Consider the following 26,077-nt stretch of genomic DNA (forward strand, 5'->3'; position numbering starts at 1 on the left):
CATGGGAGTATGGGAGGGAGAGGAAACTGGGATTGATTTGTAAAATAAGATTGTTTCTTTCTTTCTTTTTTTTTTTTTTTCAAGACAGGGTTTCTCTGTGTAGCTTTGGAGCCTATCCTGGCACTCGCTTTGAAGACCAAGCTGGCCTTGAACTCACAGAGATCCACCTGCCTCTGCCTCCCAAGAGCTGGGATTAAAGATGTATGCCACCAACGCCCGGCTTAAAGGACTTTTCTGTGCTAAAATCATAAATGTAATTGAAAAGCAAACAATACGTTAGAAAAATAACAATCCCACCGAGGGCTCATCTCATCCCACATTTTATTTTTCAAGAAGGAGAAAAAAAGAATGTCATGTCTAACATATGGCACAGGGTTTTACTTACAAATAGAGGTGAGATCCTTGATTATTTCCTATATGACTTTTCACACAGAAACTGATAGGAAAAGAAGTGGCCTACCTTACAAAAACCATAGCACGCCATTCTACATAGGAACCCTGGAAGGCACCAAGAGCCAGGATGTGCACAACAGCCCATCAACTCTGAGTGCAAGACCAAGTCTCAGCATCACTGTTGGTATACAGAAAGCACTAAATAAATGTTCCTGGATAAAGAATAGATGAGGATGTCATCCAACTAGACAGGAAAAGTTTTCACCCTGATAAAATAATCACACCCGCTAATTAGACTGTCTTTAATGAGTATAGCATGTACACACACACAATACAAAAAGCTTGTATTATCTTTCTGCCAGGAGCTCAGGCATGTTCAGTTAGATGGAGCCTGGTCTTCAGGTCAAGAATAATAGCACATGGCTATTTGGAAAGCTGGGAAGCATGTAGTCTCCTCTCCTAGTTAACCTAGGACCTTCAGGAGCAATGACTTTCCCGTCACTCTTCAGACACAGTGTGTGCGTCCTACTTACACAGTAAAAACCAGGACACAAACAGGAGGAAATACTAAGTCATTTCATGCCTTCTCTAAAGCGCCATATAACTAGCCTCCTAAACCATCATAGATATTTTACAATGATCCTTTGGAAAAGAGCGTTTCTAGTCCCGTGCTTCTGCACGGCTCACATAAACACACTGGAGTGGGCTCCTGGTCAGAAAGAAGGCTGAAGACTTAGGGCATCCCCGGCTTGCTGTGCAGCAGCGGATCCTTCTCCCGGTTTCTCCGGAAGAACGGGGCCTTTGCATGGCTGAGGAAAACACTCAGGCTTTTGCCTTTGACCATCTTCCTGGGGCGGCTTCCTATAGGCTTGTATGCCTGGTGTTTTCTGAAAACAAAGGATTTTAAAAAATACCTTCAGCCTAACTAAATTCTTTTCTACAGTGTTTTTCATGCCAGGTGCTAAAAGAGCTAACCATCCAACCCAGTCTGTCTCTTGGGAGACCCCCACATCTTAGAGGAGTACAGCTACTTTCTCTTCAAGAAGGAAGTGCCCACGTGGAGATTTTGTTAAACATCACACAGACACAATTTTGACAAGTTACTGACATCTGGGAGCACTTTTGGGTTTAAAACAAACAAATCCAGCACCACAGTAAAATTAATAGGTCCCAGTTTGGTACTCATGGTTCTGCGGATGAGTTTCTTCTCCTACACAAATATTTAAATGGAAAAAAGAAAACGGCATGTTGGTACGGAAGAATGCTACTTGCTTTTGACTACCTGCTGTAGAGATGTACCCTGTTAAAACGAGAAACTTACTTGTACAGCAAGATACCGGTAACCATGGTGACAAACAGGCCCAGGCAGCCGATGGAGATCAAGGCACCGTTTGCCATTCTCAGAGGGGAGGCTCGGTCTTTAAAGCAGAAGGAAACCCACGTGAGCTGAGCTGCGTTTGTTCGGAGGGAAGACATGCGCTTGTGGTGCCGCTCAATGAGGGGGGAGCCGAAGACCCCGCAGCACTCTGGGCATGAGGTTCCCTTTCCCATTAAACAATATATAGACTGTGTGCTGAGAATACATGGCAAGCATGGAAGAATGTCACAGTCTCGTGACACCCTCTCAGGACACTGCCGAGCTGTTGGCACCTGGGTGCCAACAGGTGCTACCTGTTGATCCACTGTGCTGGCTACCTGCCTGCCTCTTCACCTCAGGTTTCCACAATTCTGGTGCCCTCCCAGCATTCCTGAGTGCACCATTCAGCCCTTCTCTGTCACTACCCTGCCTGCCTCTCCTAGGCAAGCACTATAGCCATGTGGTATACAGGCAACACACACACACACACACACACACACACACACACACACACACACACACACTCTTTAAAACAAAACCGGCTGGGTTTCAGCCAGTCACAAGCAGTTTAACTGATTGACTCCAGGCCTCACTGAGAAAGCAGTCCACGTTGGCTGTCCCTGGGTCCTGACAGCATGTGCCTCTTTGAGCCTCTTCTGACTACAGAGCTGCTCAGTTTGTAAAATTGAATTGGTCTAAAAATTTTTGTATAACATCTGTTATTGCTCAGGAAAGCAGGGGTCTTCCTTGTTTTGTTCTTTAGCCAGTGTAGACTTCTATCCTATTTGTGCTGGGCAGCAAAGTGGACCGCTGAATGACAGACTACCAACCAATAACAAGAATTCCAGCTTAAACGTCAGAGGGCTTCCTTTTGAACTATGACTATTTCTGAAATTCTGATTTTGAAATTCAAGTTACCAAGTTAGAAGACTCACTGGATTAGTTTTTTTTTTTCTCCCTTCAGACTTTTGTGTGTGTGTGTGTGTCTGTGTGTGTGTGCGTTCGTGTGTGTGTTTGTGTGTATGTGTCTGTGTGTGAGTGTGTGAGAGAGAGAGTATGTGTCTGTGTCTGGGTGTGTGCGCGTGTGTGAACTTGTGTACGTGTGGAGATAAAGGACAACTGCAGATACCATTCCTCTTTTTGTTTGAGACTGGCTTTCTCTTTGGCTTGGAATTTGGCCACGTATGTTAGACTAGATGGCCTGTGAGCTCCCAGGAGTCTGCCTGTCTCCACCTCCCATTTTACCATTGTTGGGAGTGAGGGTGTCCAGCACCACTCTCAGCTTTTTATGGGTTCTGATGATCTGAATTCTGGTCCTCATGCTTGCAAGGTCAGCATTTTACTGACTGGAATATCTCTCTATCTCTCTCTCCCTCTCTTTCTCTCCCCCCTCTCTCTCCCCTTCCCCCTCTCTCTCCCTCCCTCTCTCTCTCCCCTCTCTCTCTTTCTCTCCGTCTCCCCCCCCCATGGGCTATGTCCAAGTGGTCCTTGAACTTGCAACTCTTCCTAAGTGTTGGAAATATAGGCATGTCCTACCATATCCCCTCAAATTTCTCTATTCTTATTTTTGTCTTTTGATGCTGGGGGTGGAACCCAGGGCCTCACCCACGCCAGGCAAGCATCCTACTACTGTGCTCCACCTCAGTCCCCTTTATTTAGTTTTTGATAATGGGTTTAAGTCATATCTAAAGTGATCACTCACTGGAACAAAAATCACAGATGCTAAGAGTTAACCTTACAAACCTTGCAGGAGATTAGCAGTTTGCCAGCACAAGGAAACAAAATGGAGTAAGCTAAGATTCTTTTCTTCTTTTTGGTTTTTGGAGACAGAGTTTCTCTGTCTAAGACACTGGTTGTCCTAGAACTCACTCTGGAGACCAGGCTGGCCTTGAATTCACAGAGATCCATCCACCTGCCTCTGCCTCCCAAGTTCTGGGGTTAAAGGTGTGTGCCACCACTGCCCAGCAAGCTAAGATCCTAAAGGTAATTCTGAAAAACAAGGAGCTTGGACAGTCCTAGCTCCACAGCTCCTGGAGGTCAAGACAGTGAAATAGTCACAGGCCTGACTGTTTCATTGTATCTCTCTCCTCCCCAGCTCCCAGGCAGATACCAATATGCCCTGTCCTGTAAGAGGCAGGATGCTTTTGCAGTCTTGTTCTTAGATAGGTTTCTTTTCTTTTCCTTTCTTTTGACAAACCTCACTATGTAGCCTTGGCTGCCTGGAACTCACTCTGTAGTCCAGGCTGGCCTGGAATTCATAGAGATGCACCTGCCTCTGCCTCTCCAGTGCTGGGATTAAAGGCGTGCCCCACCATGTCCAGCTTAATGCCAGTTCTTAAATCCTATTAACAAGAATTCAAAGAACCTTGCTGTGAGATAGACATTGCTAGTGAAGCTTTTGAGGGCTTTAGTATTGGGTGTGTAGTGTAGTAGGAAATGTTCATAAAATTATAAAGCAAACCTCACCTTTGCCAGGGACAGAGATCAGGGTGCTGGTGAGGGCTAAGCTTGCATCATCACCCAGAGTGAAGTTCACACAGTACATGCCAGACCCATTGAAGGCTCTTCTCACAGATAGCAGACACAGCTGGTCCACAGACACTGGGCTGCAGACCCTGTTCTGGGCCATCTGGCAGGTAGGGTCAGAGATGATGGTGCAAACTTCTGTGGGGGTGCTGTGAAATGGAATTGGGGTGAGGGCACACAGATCACATGAGGGAGAAAAGAGTACAATGTCACCAGGTTTTGGTGGTGTTGGTATTGAGGGGTTTTGCTGGTTTTTTTGTTTGTTTATTTGGTTTTTCGAGACAGGGTTTCTTTGTGTAGCTTTCGAGCCTGTCCTGGAACTAGCTCTGTAGACCAGGCTGGCCTTGAATTCACAGAGATCCATCCACCTGCCTCTGCCTCCCAAGTTCTGGGATTTAAAGGCGTGCGCCACCAACGCCTGGCATAGTAACAGTTTTAAACACTTAAAAGGCTTTTTGCCTTTCTTTCCTCCCCCCAGCTCTCTTTCTTTCCTTTTTTCTTTCAAGACATGGTTTCATGTAGCCAGGTTAGCCTCAGACTCACTATATAGTTAAAGCTGACCTTGAACTTCTGATTGCCCTGCCTCCACCACCAGAGTACTCTGATGCAGGCATGTATCTCATATTCTGTTTTATGCAGTGATGGGGATGGAACCCAGGACTTTGTATGTGCTCAGATGCACTCTACACTGCCCCCTCTTTATTCTTTATTTTGAGAGAAAGGCTCACTATACAGCACATGCTCTCCTGCCTGCCTTAGCCTCTTGACTGCTGGCGGGGATTACAGAGACACACCCCTTCTCCTACACCCGGCTTGTCTGAGGTTTCTAATATGCAGAATTTTGAATCAACTTCAAAGGGATGACGAGTGGCCACGCCCTTTATTCCGGTAGGGGCCTCTGGCATGGCACTGTACTTACGCCCCTTTGCAGGTCACAGTGAAGTCCATCAGGGAGTTCTCAGGCTGGGGCATGGGCACTGGGACGTCTGCTATCTGGATAACGTTGACTTCTAGGATCCCCTCTAGTAAAACAGCCACCATAGAGAAATGTTAAAATACAACAGAAAGCAAAGGAAACCATTCTGCCATAGACTCCTGTGCTGAAATCCCAGCTCTGTTACAGTGTGAGGAGGCGAAGCCTCTGCTGGAGATGTGATCAGCACCCTTATGGAGAGAGCCCAGGGAGCCCCCTGTCCCCTCTGCATGTGAGGATACAGCAAGGGGGTGGCCTTCTACGAACCAGGAAGTGCTCCGCACCATCACCAGATCTGGCATCCAGCCTTCAGGACAGCAAGCAATGACTCCCCACTGTTATAAGCTCCCCAGCCTACATACCCTACTACAGAAACTTAGACAGACTAAGAGATGCCCCTTGACAGGAATGAAAAGCAAATAGTGATAGCCTGCTTACTAAACAGGAATCCAGCAAACATGGGAAGTTGTCCCCAGAGCTTTTCATTCATACCCATGCAGCGTTTTCATAGTCACACGGACCTGTTCTACCCTCCGAGATTCTTTGCTCTAGAGCCTGGTGCGTGTTAGAAGATGGCACCCCCTTTCTGGGAGCTGGTTTAGGAAAAGGTGACTGGGCAGATGCTGCCCCCAGGCTCACAGGGTGACCAGCTCCTGGGTCATAGGTGGCTGGTCCTGTCCCCAGAGACACTGCACAGCCAAAGCTTCTAGCTCTGTCTCTAGAAACATGGATGCCCAGGCTAGGCTGTGGTGCCACCTGTTTTCTCTGCTGGGACCTTGGGGCAGAACCTGAAGTGTGCAGCCTTGTGTGGTGGCTGGCTCATTCCCCCTTTACAGGCAGAAAGGAGTGACTTTGTAAAAGTCACAGTGGAAGCAGTGGGCACTCCATGCTGGCTTTCTTTCCCCCATCCATTGAGATTCCTGGAGGCTCCCATGGGATCCAAGCCCAGGCTCTTTAGCATGTGGGCTGCCCCAGGGGTGAAGTTTACCAGAAAGCATAAGGCTGGTAGGTGGATGAGTGGAACATGGAGACTATGAGATGTTGCTTTTCACGTTTGCATCACCTTGGACAAGACAGGTGACCCTGCTCCTTCATCTCTACCCTTCTAGTGTGAGCAATGTGAATGGGTGGCCTTGTAGGTTCTGGAATCCTTCTCCATTGGTCTTTAGCCTTACCTACAATTGTGATGGTGGCTCTGAAATAACCGTATCTGTTTATCTGGCAGTTTTCGCTGGAAAAGTCCCTCAGCTCCATGGAGTTATAAACCATAGACACTAAAAAAGTTCAAATAATAAAAGTTTAAAATAAATAAGGATGGATAATATAGTGGAGGCAACATGATATAACAAAAAATAAAGTCATTTTGTCCATCTGTTTTTTATTATTTTTGTTTTGGCGGGTTTTGGTGTTTATCTTTTTCCAGACAGGGACTCACTGTATAGCCCAGGCTGGCCTTAACTCCAGATCTTATTATCCCTACTTATTACTTGGTATTGTAAGTGTGAACTGTCATGTCCAAGGCACCATCTGCTCCTAGCTCCATCTTCCCTGTAGAAGAAGTCAGGCATGGGGGCATAGGCCTTTAATTTCTGCACTTGAGATTGTGGATTCAAGGCCAGCCTGGTCTACATCTCAAGTTCCAGGACAGCCAGGACTAAAAACTAAAAACCAAAACCAAACAAAACCAAGCATCAAGAACTCCAGAGCTTTCAAATTAAGGCAGAAACTTGAAATAAATGTGTGTAGATTCCTATATATGTAGGTGTTATGGCCATTTACGACCATAAATAAGCTGCAGGGAGGGTAGGGAGCAGAGGCAGCCTTGAGCGAGTGAAGTCCTAAGTGAATGTGTGCTGTTGACACGGGCATGAACACCACACATGGCAGAGAAGAGGGTTCATATGCTTCATCTCAGTTCAGCTTAAATTGTTCAGCCCAAGAGGACAGTGATCTTAGCTCTGTTTTGTTGATGAACAGCACATAGAAGAAAGATGAATTAAATGGTGTGTGGACAAACAAGGGGTACCAGTGTGAAGGCCAGGACACCTCCTCTACTGTGACCTGTTCGTGTATTCTGGTAGGTCTTTCACTTTTCATTTGCTTCCTGAGTTTAAAAAAACATCTGGGGTTGTGCTTTGAACTTGAGTGTGACTCAGCAGCACGGTGCTCACCTGGTGTGGGCAATAGGAGCACTGGCTGCTCTTCTATAGGACCTGGGTTGATTCCCAGAACTCACATATAACTTCAGTCTCACGGGATTTGATGCCCTCTGCTAGCATGGGACTGAACCAGGCATGTGTGTGGTGCATTGACAAAGTGACCATACACACAAAATAAGTAAATTAATGTTTAAAAAGTTTAAAGGCTAAAAAAAAAAAAAAAAGAGTAGGTGTGGTGCACACTTGTAATCCAGAGGCTGAGGCACAAAGGTTGCAAATTCCTGTGGCTACATAGTAAGACCCTCTCAAAACAACAGAAGAAAGAAAAAGAGAGGATCCCAGACCACAACTCTAGCAGAATACTCCTGCTGTATGGGAGACCATGCTGACACCAGGAGCCCCAAGACTGAATAGCCCACGGAGCTAGAATAGAACCAAACATGACTGGCAAAAAAAAAAAAAAAAAAAAAAAAAAAAAAAAAAAAAAAAAAAAAAAAAAAAAAAAAAATCAATGATTCCTAATAATAGTCTGACATTCTGCTACACTCATAGGTTGGTGCCCAGCCCAGTTGCCATCTGAGACTTTGTGCAGTGGTTCATCAGCAGGACAGGTGACCACAGACATCCGCTCAGTCTTTCCCCATGGACTCTAGACCAGGAGGCTGGTCTGTGTGAGGCTGCTAAGAATCCTAGTTCTTCCCCTAAGAGATGTAGGATCCCTTCGTTTAAGTTCTGGGTGAGCAGAATTTAGCTGTCAATTTGAGTATGGAACCACGACTCTGTTGTATTTTAAAGTAAGACTTCTTTAGGAGAAAGACAACAAAAGTCAGTGGTCCTGCTTTAGGTAGAATTATTTAGATGCACATGGGATTTTGCAGATGTCGGATCTGTGTCTTACAAAGGTTGTTCTGTTCCTCAGATTTACTCACAAAAGTCTGAAAAATGAACAAGAGCAGCCAGAGAAAGAGACAATTCTTTAATAGAAAAACAGGACGTGTCCCACTCTCATGACTCAGTCAGCTGCCTAGTGCCCTCTTCAACTTGGCTTTGGTTTTTCAGGCCTGGGGTTGCACTTGGTTATTTATTTAATTTTGAGACAGGGCTTCAAGCTGCTTCTTGTTTATTTATTGTAGTGCAGGGGAAGGAGCCCAGGCCTGCATGTTGCTTCTCAGCTACATTCCTGGAGCCCTAGACTTCTGAGCTTAGCTGAACGTTATCCTGAAGCTACTCACCAAGACATAGGGCACATCTTTAATTGCCAAATAATAAAGTTCAGTAATACAAGCCAGGCCAGTGAGATGGCTCAATGGGTAAAGAAGTTTGTTGTGTAAGCCTGAGAAATTGATTATGATCCTGGGGTCCCATGTGGAAGGAGAAAACCAACGCCATACACACACACACACACACACACACACACACACACACACACACCACCCCCACCACTAATAATAATAATAGATACAATTTTCAAAAAGAATACAAACTCACTTATATGGTCTACATAGCTGCAAATGCTCTCTAGGGGAAAAATCCTTTTATGTCATGCTTAGCCACGTGGCAGCACATCTGTAACCCCAGCCCTGGGCTGGGTGGAGACAGTTATATCCCAGGTGGCTCCCTCGACAGCCAACCTAACTGACACAGCAAGCCCCAGGTCCAGCAAGCTATCCTGTCTCAAAACATAAGGATAAAGGCCATAGTGGAAGACACCTGGCATCAGCTGCTGGCCTATACACACAGACTAGTGTGGAGTGAGGTGACCCACACACATATGTATACAACACACAACACACACACACACACACACACACACACCAAAAATGTAAAAGTCATGGTTAACTTCTGTAATCACTTGGGACCCTGTTTCTAAGCCTTCCCCCACCCCAGCTGCTTTAAGGCATTCTGGGTTGACTGTGGTGGAGTTTGCGCACCGTTGCATGAAAATAGATCTCTTCCCTTCTCAGTAAAGCTGAGTGCATAAGGGGTACTGGCTTTTGTTTTATAGGACAGCATAGGGAAAACAATAGCAACAAACTAAAATACCCCTTAAAATTGGCTTCAGAAATATTTTTGACGAATGCTATGATATAGCTTCTAAGAAAAGCAAGCTGTTTTTTTTATATAAATGTGACTCTAAAACTCAAAATTAAATAACTTAGCCAGATTTTGAAACACTAAGGCATCTATAACTTATTTAGAATTTTACAGCTTCTGTCTCGATTTGTAAAGAAGATACACTTGCAGATAAAGAAACTGGTTCTTGGGATTAGAGATGTAGCTCAGCTGGCAGAATACTTGGCCAGCATTGGTGTGGTGGTGCATGCATGAAATCCCAGCAACTGGACAGTGAAGGCAGGAGGAGCAGCAACTCCAGGTCATCACCCTTGGTGCTGCATCGAGTTTGAAGCTAGCCTGGGCTATGTGAGACCTTGGGGAAAAGGAGGAGGAGGGAGAGAGAGGAACAGGAGGAGAATAAGCAAGCAAGAAGGAAGTTTTCCTAGAGGCCGGGCGTTGGTGGCGCACGCCTTTAATCCCAGCACTTGGGAGGCAGAGGCAGGCAGATCTCTGTGAGTTTGAGACCAGCCTCTCTACAAGAGCTAGTTCCAAGACAGCCTCCAAAGCCACAGAGAAACCCTGTCTCCAAAAATGAAGCTGTCTGGATATGCCTGACACTGTATTTATTTAATGTTTTATTTTTAATTTTTTGGTTTTATGAGACAGGGTTTCTCTGTGTAGCTTTGGAGCCTATCTTGGCACTCACTCTGTAGACCAGGCTGGCCTTGAACTCACATAGATCCACCTGCCTCTGCCTCCTGAGTGCTGGGATTAAAGGCCTGGGCCACGGCAGCCAGGCTGTTGTTACATTTGTAACTGACTTGGGAATCCCTTAACTGCTCACCAACAAGCAGGCAGGGTGTTTGTTAATGCGCCTGTGAACGCCTGTGAACACTGTGCTGCCGCCCAGTCAGGGGGGATAGATTTCTATGCGGCAGTAACTGAAAGCTGTCTGTGTTTAGTGAAGAGAGGCAGATCGCAGAGCAAAGCATATGGCAGGAACCCATTTACGTAGAATCCCAAGTGACAAAACCTATGTGCCCATGTAGAATGCTTGTAAACACGCAGAAAATGATCTGGACAGAAGCATGACCAGCAACGTCAGGGTGACCCAGGGGAGAAAACACAGGGGGACTTCTCTTGTGCTAGGCTTCCTCATGGTTTGTTTGAATTGTTACTAAGAGATGTGAATTAATTTTACAATTGAAAACATTCTATAAAGGAATAGCAATGGGTGATGAAAACCTGTCAGCAGCACGGAAATCGCTACAAGTTTGAGGCCAGCCTAGTTTAAAGATCAAGTTCAAGGCCAGCAGGGCTACATAGTGTCTCCAGCTGATTGACTAAGTTATTTAATAACTAAGGAAAACTCCCACCCCCACCCCCACCCCCTCGTTACCCAGAAAGTACTCACTTAAAGAAGGGCTTGGTGTTGGCAGTGTGGTTATTGGCTGTGTGGGTGCTGTCGGTGTGGTTATTGACTGTGTGGGTGCTGTCGGTGTGGTTATTGACTGTGTGGGTGCTGGCGGTGTGGTTATTGGTTGTGTGGGTGCTGTCGGTGTGGTTATTGGCTGTGTGGGTGCTGGCGGTGTGGTTATTGACTGTGTGGGTGCTGGCGGTGTGGTTATTGGCTGTGTGGGTGCTGGCGGTGTGGTTATTGGCTGTGTGGGTGCTGGCGGTGTGACTGGAGGTGATGAAGGTGAAGGGCATGACCCAGACACTGCAGCTTGCACGGTGAGGTTAAGATTGAAGGTTCCATTGAGCACATACGTATGGTTCAAAGTGTGATTGTTGGAGACAAACAGGCCAGTGTTGTCCCCAAAGTTCCACTTGTAGGAAATGGCAGAGTCATTGAGGAAGTGGCTGGGATCATGAATGAGGACATCGAACACAATGGGGAGGTCTCTAAGGAAGGTTTCATCAGATGAGTTCCGGTCATTCTTCTGGGACATGGTCACAAATATAGGAATCTGATCTAGAAGATGCACGGAAGAAAGGAAGAAAACACATTGTTGCTTGACTGTGAGGGAGGGCTACAATGATGTGCTCTGGATGACAATTAAAATGAGACCTTCTCCTATGTAAACTTTAGAGTGTCTCAGCTGGGGAACAGGTCGGGTGCCACAGGACTCAATATTTCAGCTCTGCTCGGAGCCCAGATAAATTTTATCCTAATTCAGACTCTCCTAATCTGCTGACTCTCTTAATCTGCTGTTGTCCAAAGGGCCAAATGCCTCGTGTTCCACAGATGTGAGCTCACAATACGCACCTGTTGTCACATAGATGTCTTTCACCTGAGCAATGGGAATGTATGCCCGGCCGTGTCTTCGAAAGACAGCCACTTCCATGACCTGATGGCCAAGGGTCATATTGGCTGTGTTTACAGAAACCCGTGCTGAACACCGACCCAGTTTTTGGAAATACTGACCTGTGGAAGATGGACATTTTAGTTATTGGTGATATGGCATGATCACTAGACAAAGCTGTTTCTGAAAGGCTAGTTAAAGGCTGCCTGGAGAGAGAACAGGCTAGATGCTCCGGAAAGGGGGGCCATGCTATGGTGCTGGACTCTATGCAAAACCCGATTAGGCAACTCTATAGTTGTGCGCAGACAACTGCACACAGCTGGTTACGGTGAAAGAGCTCTTTAGTGAGACAATATAATTAGTCCCTAATTTACAGGCCAACACTTTATTAAGTTTTGATGAAAATGGTGAGGTATCTGGGAGAGTTTTTAAAAGTTCTTTATTCACAAATCTATGTTATTTTTGTAACTATTTAAAAAGCAATTGATATAAGTAGTTGGGCATGGCTCTGTTTAGATTTTCTGGGAGACTGTACCTCCATTTTCTAGAAGTACTTGTACCTAAAACAACAAGACAGGAGAGAGGGAGCAACTGTGGGTCACAGATGCAAAGGGAGTGCCTCCATGAACACATTTGAGTCACTCCATTTCCCGCTGCAGCCAGCCCTGAAACTCACTGCAGCTGGCCACAGAAGTGGCAGGTCAGTGAATGACAGGCTTGGGGACCTGACCAGCAGGGCTAGGACGGCACCTGGGGAAAGCCAGTTTCTGACAGGTATGCTGTCTGGCGTATTCTGTACTTGCTCAGTGGTCTTGCTTTGTTGATGCTGAAGGAAAAGGATGCTTGAAGAGAAGGGACAAAACTGTTAGAAATCTAGGATTGCTCAATTGGAACAGATTCCAAATATGTAGCCTCAGTTGGCTCCTGGGTGTGTATGTGTGTGAGTGTGAGTGTGTGTGAGTATGTGTGAGTGTGAGTATGTGTGTGTGAGTGTGTGAGTATGTGTGTGAGTATATGTGAGTGTGAGTATGTGTGTGTATGTGTGTGAGTGTGAGTATGTGTGTGAGTGTGTGTGAGTATGAGTGTGAGTATATGTGTGTGAGTGTGAGTATATGTGTGAGTGTGAGTGTGTGTGAGTGTGAGTATGTGTGTGAGTGTGTGTGAGTATGAGTGTGAGTATATGTGTGTGAGTGTGAGTATATGTGTGAGTGTGAGTGTGTGTGAGTGTGAGTATGTGTGTGAGTGTGAGTATGTGTGTGTGAGTGTGTGTATGTGTGTGAGTGTGTGAGTATGTGTGTGAGTGTGAGTATGTGTGTGAGTGTGTGTGAGTATGAGTGTGAGTATATGTGTGTGAGTGTGAGTATATGTGAGTGTGTGAGTATGTGTGAGTGTGAGTATGTGTGTGAGTGTGTGTGAGTGTGAGTATGTGTGTGAGTGTGTGAGTATGTGTGTGAGTGTGTGTGTGAGTATATGTGTGAGTGTGTGAGTATGTGTGAGTGTGAGTATGTGTATGTGTGTGAGTGTGAGTGTATGTGTAAGTGTGTGAGTGTATGAGTATGTGAGTGTGTGAGAGTGTGAGTATGTGTTTGAGTGTGTGAGTATGTGTGTGAGTGTGTGTGTGAGTATATGTGTGAGTGTGTGAGTATGTGTGAGTGTGAGTATGTGTATGTGTGTGAGTGTGAGTGTATGTGTAAGTGTGTGAGTGTATGAGTATGTGAGTGTGTGAGAGTGTGAGTATGTGTTTGAGTGTATATTGTGTGAGTGTGTGTGAGTGTGTGTGTGTGTGTGTGTGTGTGTGTGTGTGTGTGTGTGTGTGTTGCTGACTTTGTAACTCAGGGCTTTTTATATGCTGGCTATGCATTCTACCACTGATCCATATACTTGGCACTCTAGTGATGTACTGAGAATACAGCAGTCTTGTTAAAATGATTAATTTTGTTACTCTTAAAGTAACACTTCACTAATAATGCAGCAAAGTGAACCAATGACTTTTATGTTCTTGGAAAACAGAGGGTAGACTATGCCAGAGAAAAACAGTGTCTAGGTTGTTCTAGACCCACACAGTGGTGTATTATGCAGCCATTAAGACAACGTAAGGAAGTTTAAATAATATAGTCATATGCTATGATAGCAAAATAAAAATGCGTATCCATTATGATCTTAAACAAGAAGCATCAATACTGACAGCAGCATCACTAACAGCGATCATCTCCGGTGGTATTTGTAGATGACTTTTATATTTTGTTTGTACTCTTCAATGTTTCCAAATTTCCAAAGCAAAGAGAAAATGCTTCTTTGACGTTCACTAATTCACTTAGAACACCTACAAATAATGAATAAACAAATGTGCAACCATCTACTGTTCAAGTAAATATTTTGCATAGTACTATGTTAGACTAATCGTCTGCTGTTGTGTAAGAGAGAGCCAAATCCACATCCTTCTCGTTCTCACTTTATTCTGTGGTGTCCTGCAGACTTGTCGCGGTTAACCAGGATTTCACTTTTCCCTCACTGTTCCCTGAGTTAGGAGAGCCAACAGAGGAGCGCGTGTTATTCCCGTTAGAGAATGTAGGAAGACAACGTTAAAGTGTGGCAGAAATGTGAACAGCTGAGAGTCTGTAAAACACACCAAGTGTGTGAAAGATGTAGACAAAGCTCCATCTCTTCCTTCCATGGGGGTGAGGGAAGGGCTTGCCATCAGGGAACTCCAGGTGCTCGCTGCGGCTGCTGTTGCCTTCCCAGTCGCCATCCTCTGCCCCTGCTGTCCAGTTGTAGACATATCGGTCAGGAGTGAATCCCAAATCTAATCAAGAAACAAACAGGGCGAGTTAATTTTCTGGCCTCCAAATGTCCAATGCTCAAACACTTCATGTTCCCGGAACCGAACCACCGTAAAAGCTGCTAAGGACTAGCATCTCCCTCCCTCCCTCCCTCCCTCTGTTTATTTGCTATACATACAGCACTCTGCCTGCGTGTAACCCTGCAGGCCAAATTGGGAGCCACCATGTGGTTGCTGGGAATTGAACTCAGGACCTCTGGAAGAGCAGTCGGTGCTCTTAACCTCTGAGTCGTCTCTCCAGCCCCTAATGTTAATGTTCAGAATCCATCCGTGGTGTATTGATAACTCGTGCACTGCGATTATGCATTTCAATAAAGTATTATAGTATCAATTTCCAGGAACCGTCCATCTGGAGATTTTACTTAACAGGTGTCTTCCTGTTGACTCTCCAAATCTCCGTGCTATTCAAAACAAACTACAGGGGGCATCGTCTTCTAGCTGCACACTCTCCTCAGCTTCTTTTCCTCACTCATTTGATACCACAGCTAAGTTCTGAGTCTCTGCTAAGTCCTAAATCTTCAGCAGAAGACCCCCCTAAAGGGAGTGTTTCCTCAGGTCACTGCAGCGCGTGGCCACGCCCCCCCCCGCCCCAGCACCCCCTCCCCCGACAGGACACAGATAAAAAGAATCTGCCTCCTGCCCAACAGCTGAATCTTCACCTCCGGGCAATCTGTCACCCTCTGCTGGCATCTGAGGACACTTGCATACACAACAGACACACATCTACACATAGGTAAATAATAAAAATAAATCCTAAAAAGGGGATCTCTTGGCTTTGCAGACACCAGGACTGTAAGATGGCGACCAAGCTGGTTACTGGTGTGGAATGTCACCCCCAGTGGCACCGCAGGAGCCTTTCACAGAGGTTACCACGGTATTAAAGTACACCAATGTGCAGAAAGGCAGCATCGAAGGGCCTAGCAGGGTGCTGGCAGCCCTCCGTGGTTTTCAGCTACTGCCTTTCTTACAGGGAACTCAGACTGGAGCCAGTGAGCTGTGATGCAAGTGACGGCTGGCACTGCATGCCTGAGCATAACCTCTCCAAATGTGTGATATTTTCCACGTAGTTCAGAACAATCCCTTCGTTTGTGTCCTTGAAGAGCTCCTTATCAGGCTACTAGTTGTTATTCCTTTTTATTCTTAAATGGTCCCAGACACAGTCAAGAGAAACCCCTCTACATTGCCTCCTGTGCCCTTTTAACACAACTCCACTGGTCTTTGAGTTTTTCCTAGTTTTCTGTTACAGTTAAGGTGTCTCAAGCCAGGAGTGATGGTGCACACCTTTTAAGTTCAGCACTCGGCACGGCAGGCAGAGGCAGGCAGATCTCTGAGTTCAAGGACAGCCTGGTCTACAAAGGAAGTTCCAAGACAGTTAGGGCTACACAGAGAAAAACCTCTTAAGTGTGGTTATATATATGCATATATATATTTGAGTATAGTAACACATACCTATAATCCCAACACTCTGGAGACTGAGGCAGGAGGATCATGAGCTTGAGGCTAGCCTGGGCTAGATAGGAATACGAGAGAGAGAGAAGGGAGTGTGAGAGGGAGAGAGAGAATATTACATATTTACCACTAGATAAATAATTAACCTCCATCCATACAGAATTTAGTGTTTTCCTTGAGGGAGATTTAAAAAGATAATGAGGGACGTACACAACAGATCTGCAGAAGCCGTGATTGGCACAGGCAGCTCACAGTGCAGGGACATCTTCACTGTTTGAGTAAGCTCAGGGGTTATCTGAGATCTCCAGAGTGAACAATCCTGACAAGAGAGTTTTCCCTGATGTATTTATGCTCTTTTAACTTGGGTAGTAGACGTATTTCTTTAAGAGCAAAATAAAATCAGACCATTCATCTTCAGCAGAATATTCTGTACTAGCAGAATATTGTCTGCTTAAAAATAGTAGTCAACAGAAACAAACCTGTCAAATGGGGCCCTGGGTGGTATCGATTTTGTGGCCAAACAGGCAAAAAACCGAGAATCTGAGTATAGACAATGTATTCTCTGTCCAGGGGACACGAAGCACTAGCTGGGTGTGACAGTGGAGGAAACACAGTTTGGAATGTGTGTGTAGCCCCGGGGATGGAGCTCAGGGCTCTGCATGTTCATGGAGTTTGTCCTATCTCAGTGGCAGAGCTTAAAGGGGGATTTTGGCAGGAGCTGGAACCAGCATGGGGAAGAGGGACAGGAAAGGGGAATTGCAGATGGACATGATCAAAGTTCATGACTTATGTATAGGAAAATATTTTGTACAGTAAATATGGGCTAATTAAAAGGGAAGTGAACCCCCCACCACCACTCACACAGGAGCAATTTGCTAAGGAGGGTTGGGTAGCGTTGACACTGGTGAGGGGGCTGGACAGCTCCACACATCCCTGTCACCCAGCTTGAGGAGGAGGGTGGCAGGGGTTGGTGACAGCACCCGTGAGCATTAGGATCATGGTTGGGGCTCCAGGAAGGAGCTGGCCTTCTTACCATTTCTGCAGTTCTTCTCATAGACGATGTTACCATTGGCATCTTCCTTCTGGCATCTGGGGAACACCAGGTTCACCACAAATGTGATATTGGAACCCACCAGAGCTGGTGAGTCACTGGTCAGGACTGCCTGCACACGGCCTCCTAGGGCAACAAAGAACGGGGTTCATTCCCTCAGAAGGCCTTTCACCAAAGGTGTTTAAAATAAAGTAATATCTATTGGTAAGGACTGTGCCATCCATAGGCCTCTTTACAGTGTGTTAAATTTACTTCCTGGATACTAACTTTAGCTTTCACAGTACAGTATCATAGAAAAAGTAAGTTGAGTGATTAAAGGATTTTTCTAAACATGGAACGAATATACAAAAGGGGTTAGAGAGATGGCCCCGTGGTTAGGAGCAGTGGCTGCTTTTTCAGAGGGTCCTGGTTCAACCCCAGAACCCACATGGCAGCTCACCATCATCTGTAAGTGTAACTCCACTTTCAAGGGATCTGATGACCCTTTAATGACCTCCTTGGGCACCAGGCACACATGTGGTTCACAGATATCATAGACAAAACACCAACACACACACACACACACACACACACACACACACACACAATCTGATTTTGGATTGAGGAAGCACATGTTGAAAGTGTATAGATTTTAACCTTAAAACCACACGACTGGAGGCTCAGCCTTTGGCCTTCCTGAAATGATACGCCTTCTGCAAGTCACACTTATGGGTGATGAGGCCATGTGTCGGCTTTTCTGAGGTTGCCTACGCCACGGTAGTCAATAGGTTTGAGTCCAAATCTGCTTGCTCTCTAAAATACTTGCAAATGTCTAAAAGTCCAGGTGATATGGTGACTTAGAAAGTGAGGGTGTTGGGAGGAAGGAGAGCTTGCTATACCCAGGGACTGCTCATTTGCACCTAGAGCACGGTCATTCGTGAGGGCCTGAAGCCTGGAGTCCAAGGCCCTTGCCACAGCTGCGGGAGATTTCTACTTACCTTCCCAGGAGTCCTTCCACCTGCCGTCTGCCCTCTTCCACACTGGGTAGAGCTTTTCATTCCACTCATTTTCATCAGAAGACCAGCCACGTAATTGGCTGCGTTCCCTCAAGTGACCTGGATACTGTTCATGGCCCAGCACATCACGAAATCCTATGTTCGTGTTTGGAAAACAAAAGATTTTGTCTGTTCCTTTTCTCATTTAGCACTTCTATGGCAATGGTCAATGAAGCTTTTCATTTTAGATTACTGGGAAGCACATGTATAATATAGCCAATATATCAAGTAAATAAAGGTGCTTTAAAAAATGTCTGGCTAGGCCTGGCGTTGGTGACACATGCCTTTAATCCCAACACTCGGGAGATAGAGGCAGGCAGATCTCTGTGAGTTCGAGGCCAGCCTTGTCTACAAGAGCTAGTTCCAGGACAGCCTCCAAAGCCACAGAGAAACCCTGTCTCGGGAAAACAAAACAAAACAAAACAAAACAAAACAAAACAAAAGTCTGGCTGGGTGCAGTGGCACACACTATTCCCAGCACGTGGGATGCAGAGGAAGGCAGACCTTCATGAAGCTGAGGCTAGCCTGGTGTACATAGTGATTTCCAGGCCAGCCAGAACTATATAATGAAACTCCAAGTTTTTTTTTTTTTTTTTTTTTTTTTTAAGTCTACTGAGGCTGGTGAGCTGTCTCAGCAGGTAAGGTCACTGGCCACCAAGACTGACAACCTGAGTTCCATCCCTAGAACTCACACAGTAGAAGCATGTCCACTGACCTTCACACATGCCCCACCCCAACACAAATAAACATAAAATAAGTCTACTTAATGTAATGACAGAGATTGTGGGTTTGAACCTAATATCTTTATCTTTTCTTATCTATATATTTTGATTTTTTTTTGAAACAGAGACTGCTGTATTCCAGGTTGCCCTCAAACTTACTGTGTAGCCTAGGATAACCTTGAACTCCTGACCTTTGTGCTTTCGCTTCTCAGGGGCTGCGATCATAGGTGTTCACTAAAGCTACCTTCTCTTGTAGTTTGGGGGATTATAACTGGATTCTATTTTATCTCCACCACTGAATTATAAATTATATCTCTTTGCTTTGTTTTGGTTTCTCTAAAGTTTGCTGTAATTCTTTGAAAATTCCTCATAATCTTAAATTGAGTTTTTTGGCTGTTGTTTTGCTTGTTTTGGTCTCGCCTGAAAACTTGGCTGGTCTTGTGGTCTCTGTGCACTTTGAACATTGTAGCAGATTGGCTGATCCTTACCCAGTGGTCATTGCCTGCCTAGTCCCCTCTTTTAATCCTTGTCTACAACAGATCACGATTCCAAAGGCTCAATGCCCCAGCTTTCTTTGCAGTGTGAGTTGGGGAAGATGATTGTATCCTGGCTTAGGAAAGCGGGGAGGAAGTCTGCTGGGGTTTGTGGGAGGTGTCCCTCTTTACAAAGCAGACATGTGAGAGATGGCCTCGGCCTTCTCTCTTCAGAACTGATTTCAGAGGCACAGCAAGGGCATGACGCTTGGCCATCACAGCCATGTTTAACCATGAATACGCATGTGTGAGGAAACAGCCAACAGTCAGTGGTGTCAGATTAGAATGCTGAAAGAAATGATAACCACCTAGATGACATTATTGGGTCACTGCTCTGGTGCCGCCTGCCTGTGGTGGTCTGAATAAAAATGGCCCCCATAGGCCCATTGGGAGTGGCACTGTTAGGAGGTGTGGCCTTGTTGGAAGAAGCGTGTCACTGGGGGTGGGCTTTGAGGGTTCAGATGTTAAGCCCAGTGTCTCTCTTCCTGCTGCCTGTGGATCCAGATGGAGGACTCTCAGCTCCCTCTCCAGCACCATGTCTGCCTGTGAGCCACCATGCTTCCCGCCATGCTGATAACGGACTCAACCTCTGAACTGTAAGCCAGCCCCAATTAAAAGCTTTCCTTTATAAGCATTGCTGTGGTCATGGTGTCTCATCACATCAGTAGAAACCCTAAGACACTACCTCTGGGCTGAATGTATAAGATAAGAAGCATCTTAACTTTTTCTATTCCAGCCCAAAGCTTAACTGTGTGACCTAAGGCAGCCTCTAACCACACAGTGTCTACAACTGTTTTCTCATCAATTTATATGATCCTGCATCTTTGCCATGAACTCTTGTAGACCAGCAACTGTCTTCATGTCTTAGATGCTGGAAGAAATACCTTGAGGCGTGGTATTTAGTGGCTACTCATAGAATCCATTTTGGATGCATGCACTAATCTGTTTCTTCTATTCAAGACATTGCCTCTTACGTGCTGAGTAGAATGATGGCTCAGGGTACTTAGAACTCTGGGTCCCTCACAGTTTAGCAAATGCTTACATGTTAGGGAATCTGGGCTACATCCCCTGCCAGTGTGTGTGTGTGTGTGTGTGTGTGTGTGTGTGTGTGTGTGTGTGTACAACTTCAGATGCCATCCTCAGAAATGCTGTCTAGAACTCACCAATTAGGACAGAGTGGCTGGCCACCCAGCCCCATAGATCTGCCTGTTTCAACCTTCTTTACACTAAGAGACGGGTATATATCCTGCTTTTGTGTATATGCCCTGTTTACACTAAGAGATGGGTGTATATCCTGCTTTTGTGTATGCCCTGCTTGTTTTGTAGCTGCTGCATATGGAATTCAGGCTTGTGCCTGTGAGGCAGGCAATGTACCCGCTGAGCCATCTCTTAACTTCTTGTTGGTTTCTCAACAGAGAGGCAGATGCAGTGGGAATAGCATTGAACGGGTGAATGGTGCCTGGTCTCTGTCTTGTGCAAAGAATTAAGCTGCTTCCTTTCAGCCTCCCTTTAGAGATGAAGACATCGAGGTCTAGAGAGCTAAAAGCTTCACCAGGGTCATCTTGAGTCTAGTGCAAAAGGAGATTCACCTCCTTCATGCCCACAAGCGCTTCTTTCTCACTGTTCAGAGTCTTTGCCCTCAGATCCGGAGGAAGAGTGTTTTTAGAGATGCAACCAAAGCACAGATGGTGTTGGGGTGTGACCCAGTGGTACCGTGCTTGACTGGCATGCAGAGGCTCTGGCTTTGAACTCCAGCACCACCAACCCGCCCCCCCCCAAAAAACCAACAACACAGACAAAACCGCATAGATAGGTGTTTTGCTTGTAAACTTCAGAAGTCAAAGGAAAGTACAGCTGGGTGGTGGAGCACGCCTTTAATCTCAGCAGAATTAGGTGGATCTCTGTGAGTTTGAGGTCAGCCTGGTCTACAGAGTGAGTTTCAAGACAGCGGGTCACACAAAGAAACCCTGTCTTGACAAAAGAAAAAAGGAAAGGAGGAAGGAAGGAAGGAAGGAAGGAAGGAAGGAAGGAAGGAAGAAAGAAAGAAAGAAAGAAAGAAAGAAAGAAAGAAAGGAAAGGAAAGGAAAGGAAAGGAAAGGAAACTACAGGGAGCAGAGGAGGAGCAGGGAAGTCAGAAGCAAACCTGTTCCATCTACCCTTCCAGAGCTCAGACCAGTCATAGAATCATTCATTAGAGGAGCTGGGGAGACAACTCACTGGTCGTCTGGGCAGCTCTTGCCACAGACACTGAGGGACCAAAAATTCAAATTAATAAAAGTTTAAAAAACTAGGGCTCTAAAAAGAAAAAAAAAGGGGGGTGGGGACTTCTAATGGCTGGGAGTGCCATGGCTGGCGCCTGAGCCCTACTCCCAGAGAAGCAGAGGTGACTATCCATCACTCCTGTTAGCATTCCTTTGCTAATTGCTGGTTGTAAAGGTGCCCTGCTGGTTGTAAAGATTCCCCTGCCCAGGGGATAATTGACAGACCCTATGACTCTGTAACCCTGCAAGCCGTGCCCTGTCTTATCTCAGTCAAATGTATCTCCCTTAAAATGTATGGTTACTGACTAACTCTGTACTTTGTATGACCTTAAGTAACCATGGAAACTCTGTAATTTGTGGCCTTCAACCTTATGGTCTGCCCCTTTAAAAGCTTCTCTTTTTGGCTGGGTGGGATCTCATTTGCCCACCATGCAGTGAGATCCTAGCTGGCCAGCTTGAAATGAAAAGAAACCTTTTGCTTTTGCATCAGAGTGTCGACTCCTTGGGTTAGTGTCTGGGCTCCGCAAACCTGGCACAACAACATGAGTGTGGATCTTGGCAGCCATGTCAAGGAGCTCCAGCTACAGGAGATCTGGCGCCCTCTTGTGGCCTCTTCAGGCACCACCCCCACAATAATCTAAAGGTTAAAAACAAACAAAAACCCCAAAAAACCCACAATAGAGAAAAGACACATCTTAAAAAGCAGCAAGCAGAGATGAAAACATCAGGATTTAGGGTTAGACAAGAATTCTTAGGTTAACACCAAAAGCATAATCCATAAAAGGAAAAACTAACGTATGAGCCCTTATTCAAGTAAGAAACCTCTGCTCTGTGACATCCTCTGGGAAAAAGCAACAGAAAGCTACACCACAGTTCCACCAATACTAAAAAACAATTCAAGCCAGGCATTGGTGGCGCACACCTTTAATCCTAGCACTGGGGAGGCAGAGGCAGGTGGATCTCTGTTAGTTGGAGGCCAGCCTGGTCTACAAAGCTACATAGAGAAACCCAGTCTGGGGGTGGGGGGAAGCAATTCGGATTTGAAAATGGGACAGGACATGAGCACACACTTCAGAAGATGTGCAGACATCAGACACTAGCGGGTCACTGATGTGCCCTTCTGCAGACCAAAGTAAACAGTGGTGCCAGTGTCTGCCTGGTGACAGCAAGGAATTAGAACTTGAAAAGGTGAAGCCATTCTTCTAAATTCTAATAAAAGTCAACATGCCCCTTTTTTCTTATTCTTGAGACAGGCTCTCATAGTGTAGCTCTGGCTAACCTGGATCTCACTTTGTATACCAGGCTGGTCTCAAACTCACAGAGATCCCCCTGCCTCTGCCTCCTGAGTGCTGGGATTAAAGGTGTGCGCCACCCTCACTCGTAGAGAAATGAAACTTGTAACCACACAAAAATTCACACATGAGAAATTCATAGCATCTTTACTCGGAATAGTCCAACTTGGAATACCTCTGATGCCCTTCAGTGGGTGGGCGTTAAAGTGGTGCATCCTGACCATGAACTACTTACTACTCAGGAAGAAAAAACAAAACAAAACCAGACTATTGATGCAGCAGCAATATCAATACATCCCAGGAAACTAAGAAAAACCCCAGGCCAATGTCTAAAGTCACATACTGTAAAATTCCATTGTGTACATTCTGGAAATAATATAATAAATAATAAGATTATTTAAAGGACAGTTTCCTAGTGGCCAGCAACTGGAGCTGGGAAGAGGAAGGTATTTGGTTTTAAAAGGGCATGGGATTGTTGTGGTGGCTTTGGGCATGTTCTGTACTTTGACTGTCTTCCTATCAGGATCTTGGCTGTGATACTTGGTTGTCCAGTTTTGCACTTGAGCAAACTAAGTAAAGATTATATTGGAGCTTGTCTGAATTATTTCTTTCAATTTCGAATGCATGCACAATTTCCGAAAACATAGAAGTTCAACTGAAAACCAGATAATCCCAGTAGCAGACAGCCCTATTATTCAATTTCTGGCTGTTTGTTTGTTTGGTTGGGTTTTTTTCGAAGCAGGGTCTCACTATGTAGCTCAGGCTGTCCTTGAACTCATTATGTACTACTAAACTGTCTCACGGAGAGATCCATTTGCCTCTTTGGTGGTTTTGGGACCACCAAAGGTGCGAGCCACACGGCCTGGCTTTGGTTGCTGTTTTACTGACTTTTAACAACTTACTTCTATTATTCCTCCAGGCTCTTAATAGTCTGTCCGCGGGAGGTTGGGGGGGGGGGTGTGGTGGCGCTCAGATCGGTCCTTAAGAATTGCCATTGAATATGTGTTCTGGCCAGGCATCTTTGCTAGCTGATTTCCCAAGATTCTAGAACCCACTTTTGCAAACGAGGAAAAGGAAACTTAGTGAAGCTAATTCCTCACTCGTGCCCAGCCTAGCAGCTGGCACGCACCTAACTCCGTCCTACCCCAAACCCTGGCAGGAAGGACGGCGGATGAGATGGCATGCATCCCCTTCCATCGGCTTTCTGTGTGACCCGGGGCGAATTCCTGGCCCGCTCAGTGGCGGGGTTTCTTATCCGGGGAAACCCGACAATCACAAGGTCAGATTCCCCTCGTTCTGTGAAGGCGATATACCTAGACACGAGGTGGGACATTCCACCTGGCACCTCGCTGCCTGCTGTCTCTGAGTCTGAAGTCCAAAGGGGCGCGTCCCGGGCTTTGAGCACTCGGGGCGGGGTTGTGGTGGGACAATCTTCTGGTGTAGGGTTCCCCAGCGGTTCCACTTTGCCTGGCCTGAGATCCACCCGAGTCAGGACGACCTAAGAGAGGGCCTGGCTTGCACTAGAGGAGGCAGGGAGATGAGGTGGCCCGCTCCTCTGCAATTGTCCCAGGCCAAGGTGGAGTTGGGGGGTTACCTGGGGTAGCTGGGGTAACCACCAGGCGGCCACACTCGGGCTCAGGGAAGATGCGGGTTCTGGCTGGGCCCTGTCCCCTGCAAGTGAGGTGAGTGGCTCTTTTTCCCCCTTGCACACTAGCTCTGCAAAGCGCAGGACAGCCACACCCCGGCGGGGACAACAGGGCGTGCTGTAACATTGCTCCACCCGCGCTGCGCACCAAGGATGCTGGACCAGGATGCCCAACTCCAGAAGACGCCCCTGCACTTATTGGGCATCAGCGTTCTTGGCAGGGCCCCTGCCGTAGAGCTCACCCAGGGTGGAGCCTGCTGGTCCCTGGTATCCTCACTGGAGCCGCAGTGCGCCCTGTGGTGAGCAGGGGGTACGGTTGGGGAGCTCTGCAAAGTTAGCAAGAGCCTCCTCATCTAAGAGCTCCGCCCTTGTGAGCGGGAAGCAGATGAGGGTGGCTTGGGAGACTTGCTTTATTCTTGGGGTATGGACTGTACTCCCGCTTCCAGCTACAGTCGGGTCAGGGTGGAAACGGCTTCCAGTGGCCGCGTGGCTTTTGCTTTATGAGCCCCAAGCAAATAACACAGTCCCCGCATTCGGAACAGACCCCGCTTCCTGCAGACCCCCAAACACACGAGGGCCCCCGACCCATCGCTTGTACCAGCCAATGCAAACGCCCTCAGAGGGCGGGACTCACGCTTGGCGTCCTGGAGCGGCAGTCCTGAAGCCAGCAGCAGAAATCCCAGGACCCCGAAGAGACTTTCCATGCTGAGTCCGAGCGCCCGCAATCAGTCAGGGCTTGACTCTCACTCCCCACGCCCATCCACCAGGAGTCACCGTGTCAGCCTCCTTCCTGCGCCCCGCTCTGTTTTATGAAATACCGGGCCCGGGAAAGATCATGTGATGTTTTAAGCAGTGTGGCTTGATCTCTCGAATTCCACCTCTTATGAACTCGTGCTCATGACTCACTCGCCCCTGGCGTCTATTTATTGACTTGGGGTGCACGGTATTTTCATTTTGTGATCCTACATTTGCTCCTCGCTTTTCTTTTCTAGCACCTCTCCCGCTTTCCTAGCTCAAAGGGAGCTTCCTAACGTCCTATTCTGACATTCTTCCTTGCTGTTCATAGGACGCATCTTTCCAGAATTTGGACAGCAGCACCAGCTAGCATTCCTTCCCCGCGCCCAGGGCAGACAGATACCCTGGTGTCATTCCAATGAGATGCCATTGTGCTATAAATTCATGGATACAAACATTTCGTGCTGGGTCAGAAATTGCGAGGTGGGGACAGCCCACAGGCGTCAAGCAGTGGAGAAATGTGCCACACAGCCGTTTATGACGTAACCACTCGACTCCATAGTATGCTCAGAACAAACTGCATCATTTTTGGTATTTGCTCTTAGCGCTTGTGTGTGTTACATAATTTCAGGTGAACTGTGTGAAGCACGCTGCATTACCATATAGCAAGCATTGAGTGTAGAAACAACCTTGTCTGGAACATACATTTCATACACTCAATCATTTATGGTTATAGACAATGTGGAA

The 26,077-nt window shown here is 46.4% G+C and overlaps 1 protein-coding gene across 1 annotated transcript; it reads right to left on the minus strand.

Annotated features, from left to right (window-relative positions):
• Window positions 1-304: 304 nt before the first annotated feature.
• On the minus strand, window positions 305-25,450 carry Gpnmb (glycoprotein nmb). Its single transcript, XM_027429578.2, has 11 exons — window positions 25,230-25,450; window positions 18,086-18,238; window positions 17,091-17,234; window positions 14,399-14,572; window positions 11,733-11,891; window positions 10,878-11,438; window positions 6,425-6,523; window positions 5,196-5,298; window positions 4,217-4,425; window positions 1,715-1,811; window positions 305-1,280 (listed from the first exon to the last, which is right to left on the minus strand). The coding sequence occupies exons 1-11, from the start codon at window positions 25,297-25,299 to the stop codon at window positions 1,127-1,129; spliced, it is 1,923 nt and encodes a 640-aa protein (XP_027285379.1). The 5' UTR covers window positions 25,300-25,450; the 3' UTR covers window positions 305-1,126.
• Window positions 25,451-26,077: the final 627 nt, after the last annotated feature.

The sequence above is a fragment of the Cricetulus griseus genome, chromosome 8 (assembly GCF_003668045.3).
Source record: "Cricetulus griseus strain 17A/GY chromosome 8, alternate assembly CriGri-PICRH-1.0, whole genome shotgun sequence".
In the NCBI taxonomy this organism is placed as follows: Eukaryota; Metazoa; Chordata; class Mammalia; order Rodentia; family Cricetidae; genus Cricetulus; species Cricetulus griseus.

What these genes read in the sequence shown, in the direction of transcription:
- Gpnmb (XM_027429578.2), bottom strand. Translation starts at nt 25,299, where the DNA reads ATGGAAAGTCTCTTCGGGGTCCTGGGATTTCTGCTGCTGGCTTCAGGA. An exon ending in AGACATCTATGTGACAACAG is followed by an intron (nt 11,439 to 11,732) that starts GTGCGTATTGTG and finishes TGCATCTTCTAG; the next exon opens with ATCAGATTCCTATATTTGTG. An exon ending in ACCGGTATCTTGCTGTACAA is followed by an intron (nt 1,281 to 1,714) that starts GTAAGTTTCTCG and finishes CTTTGTTTTCAG; the next exon opens with AAAACACCAGGCATACAAGC.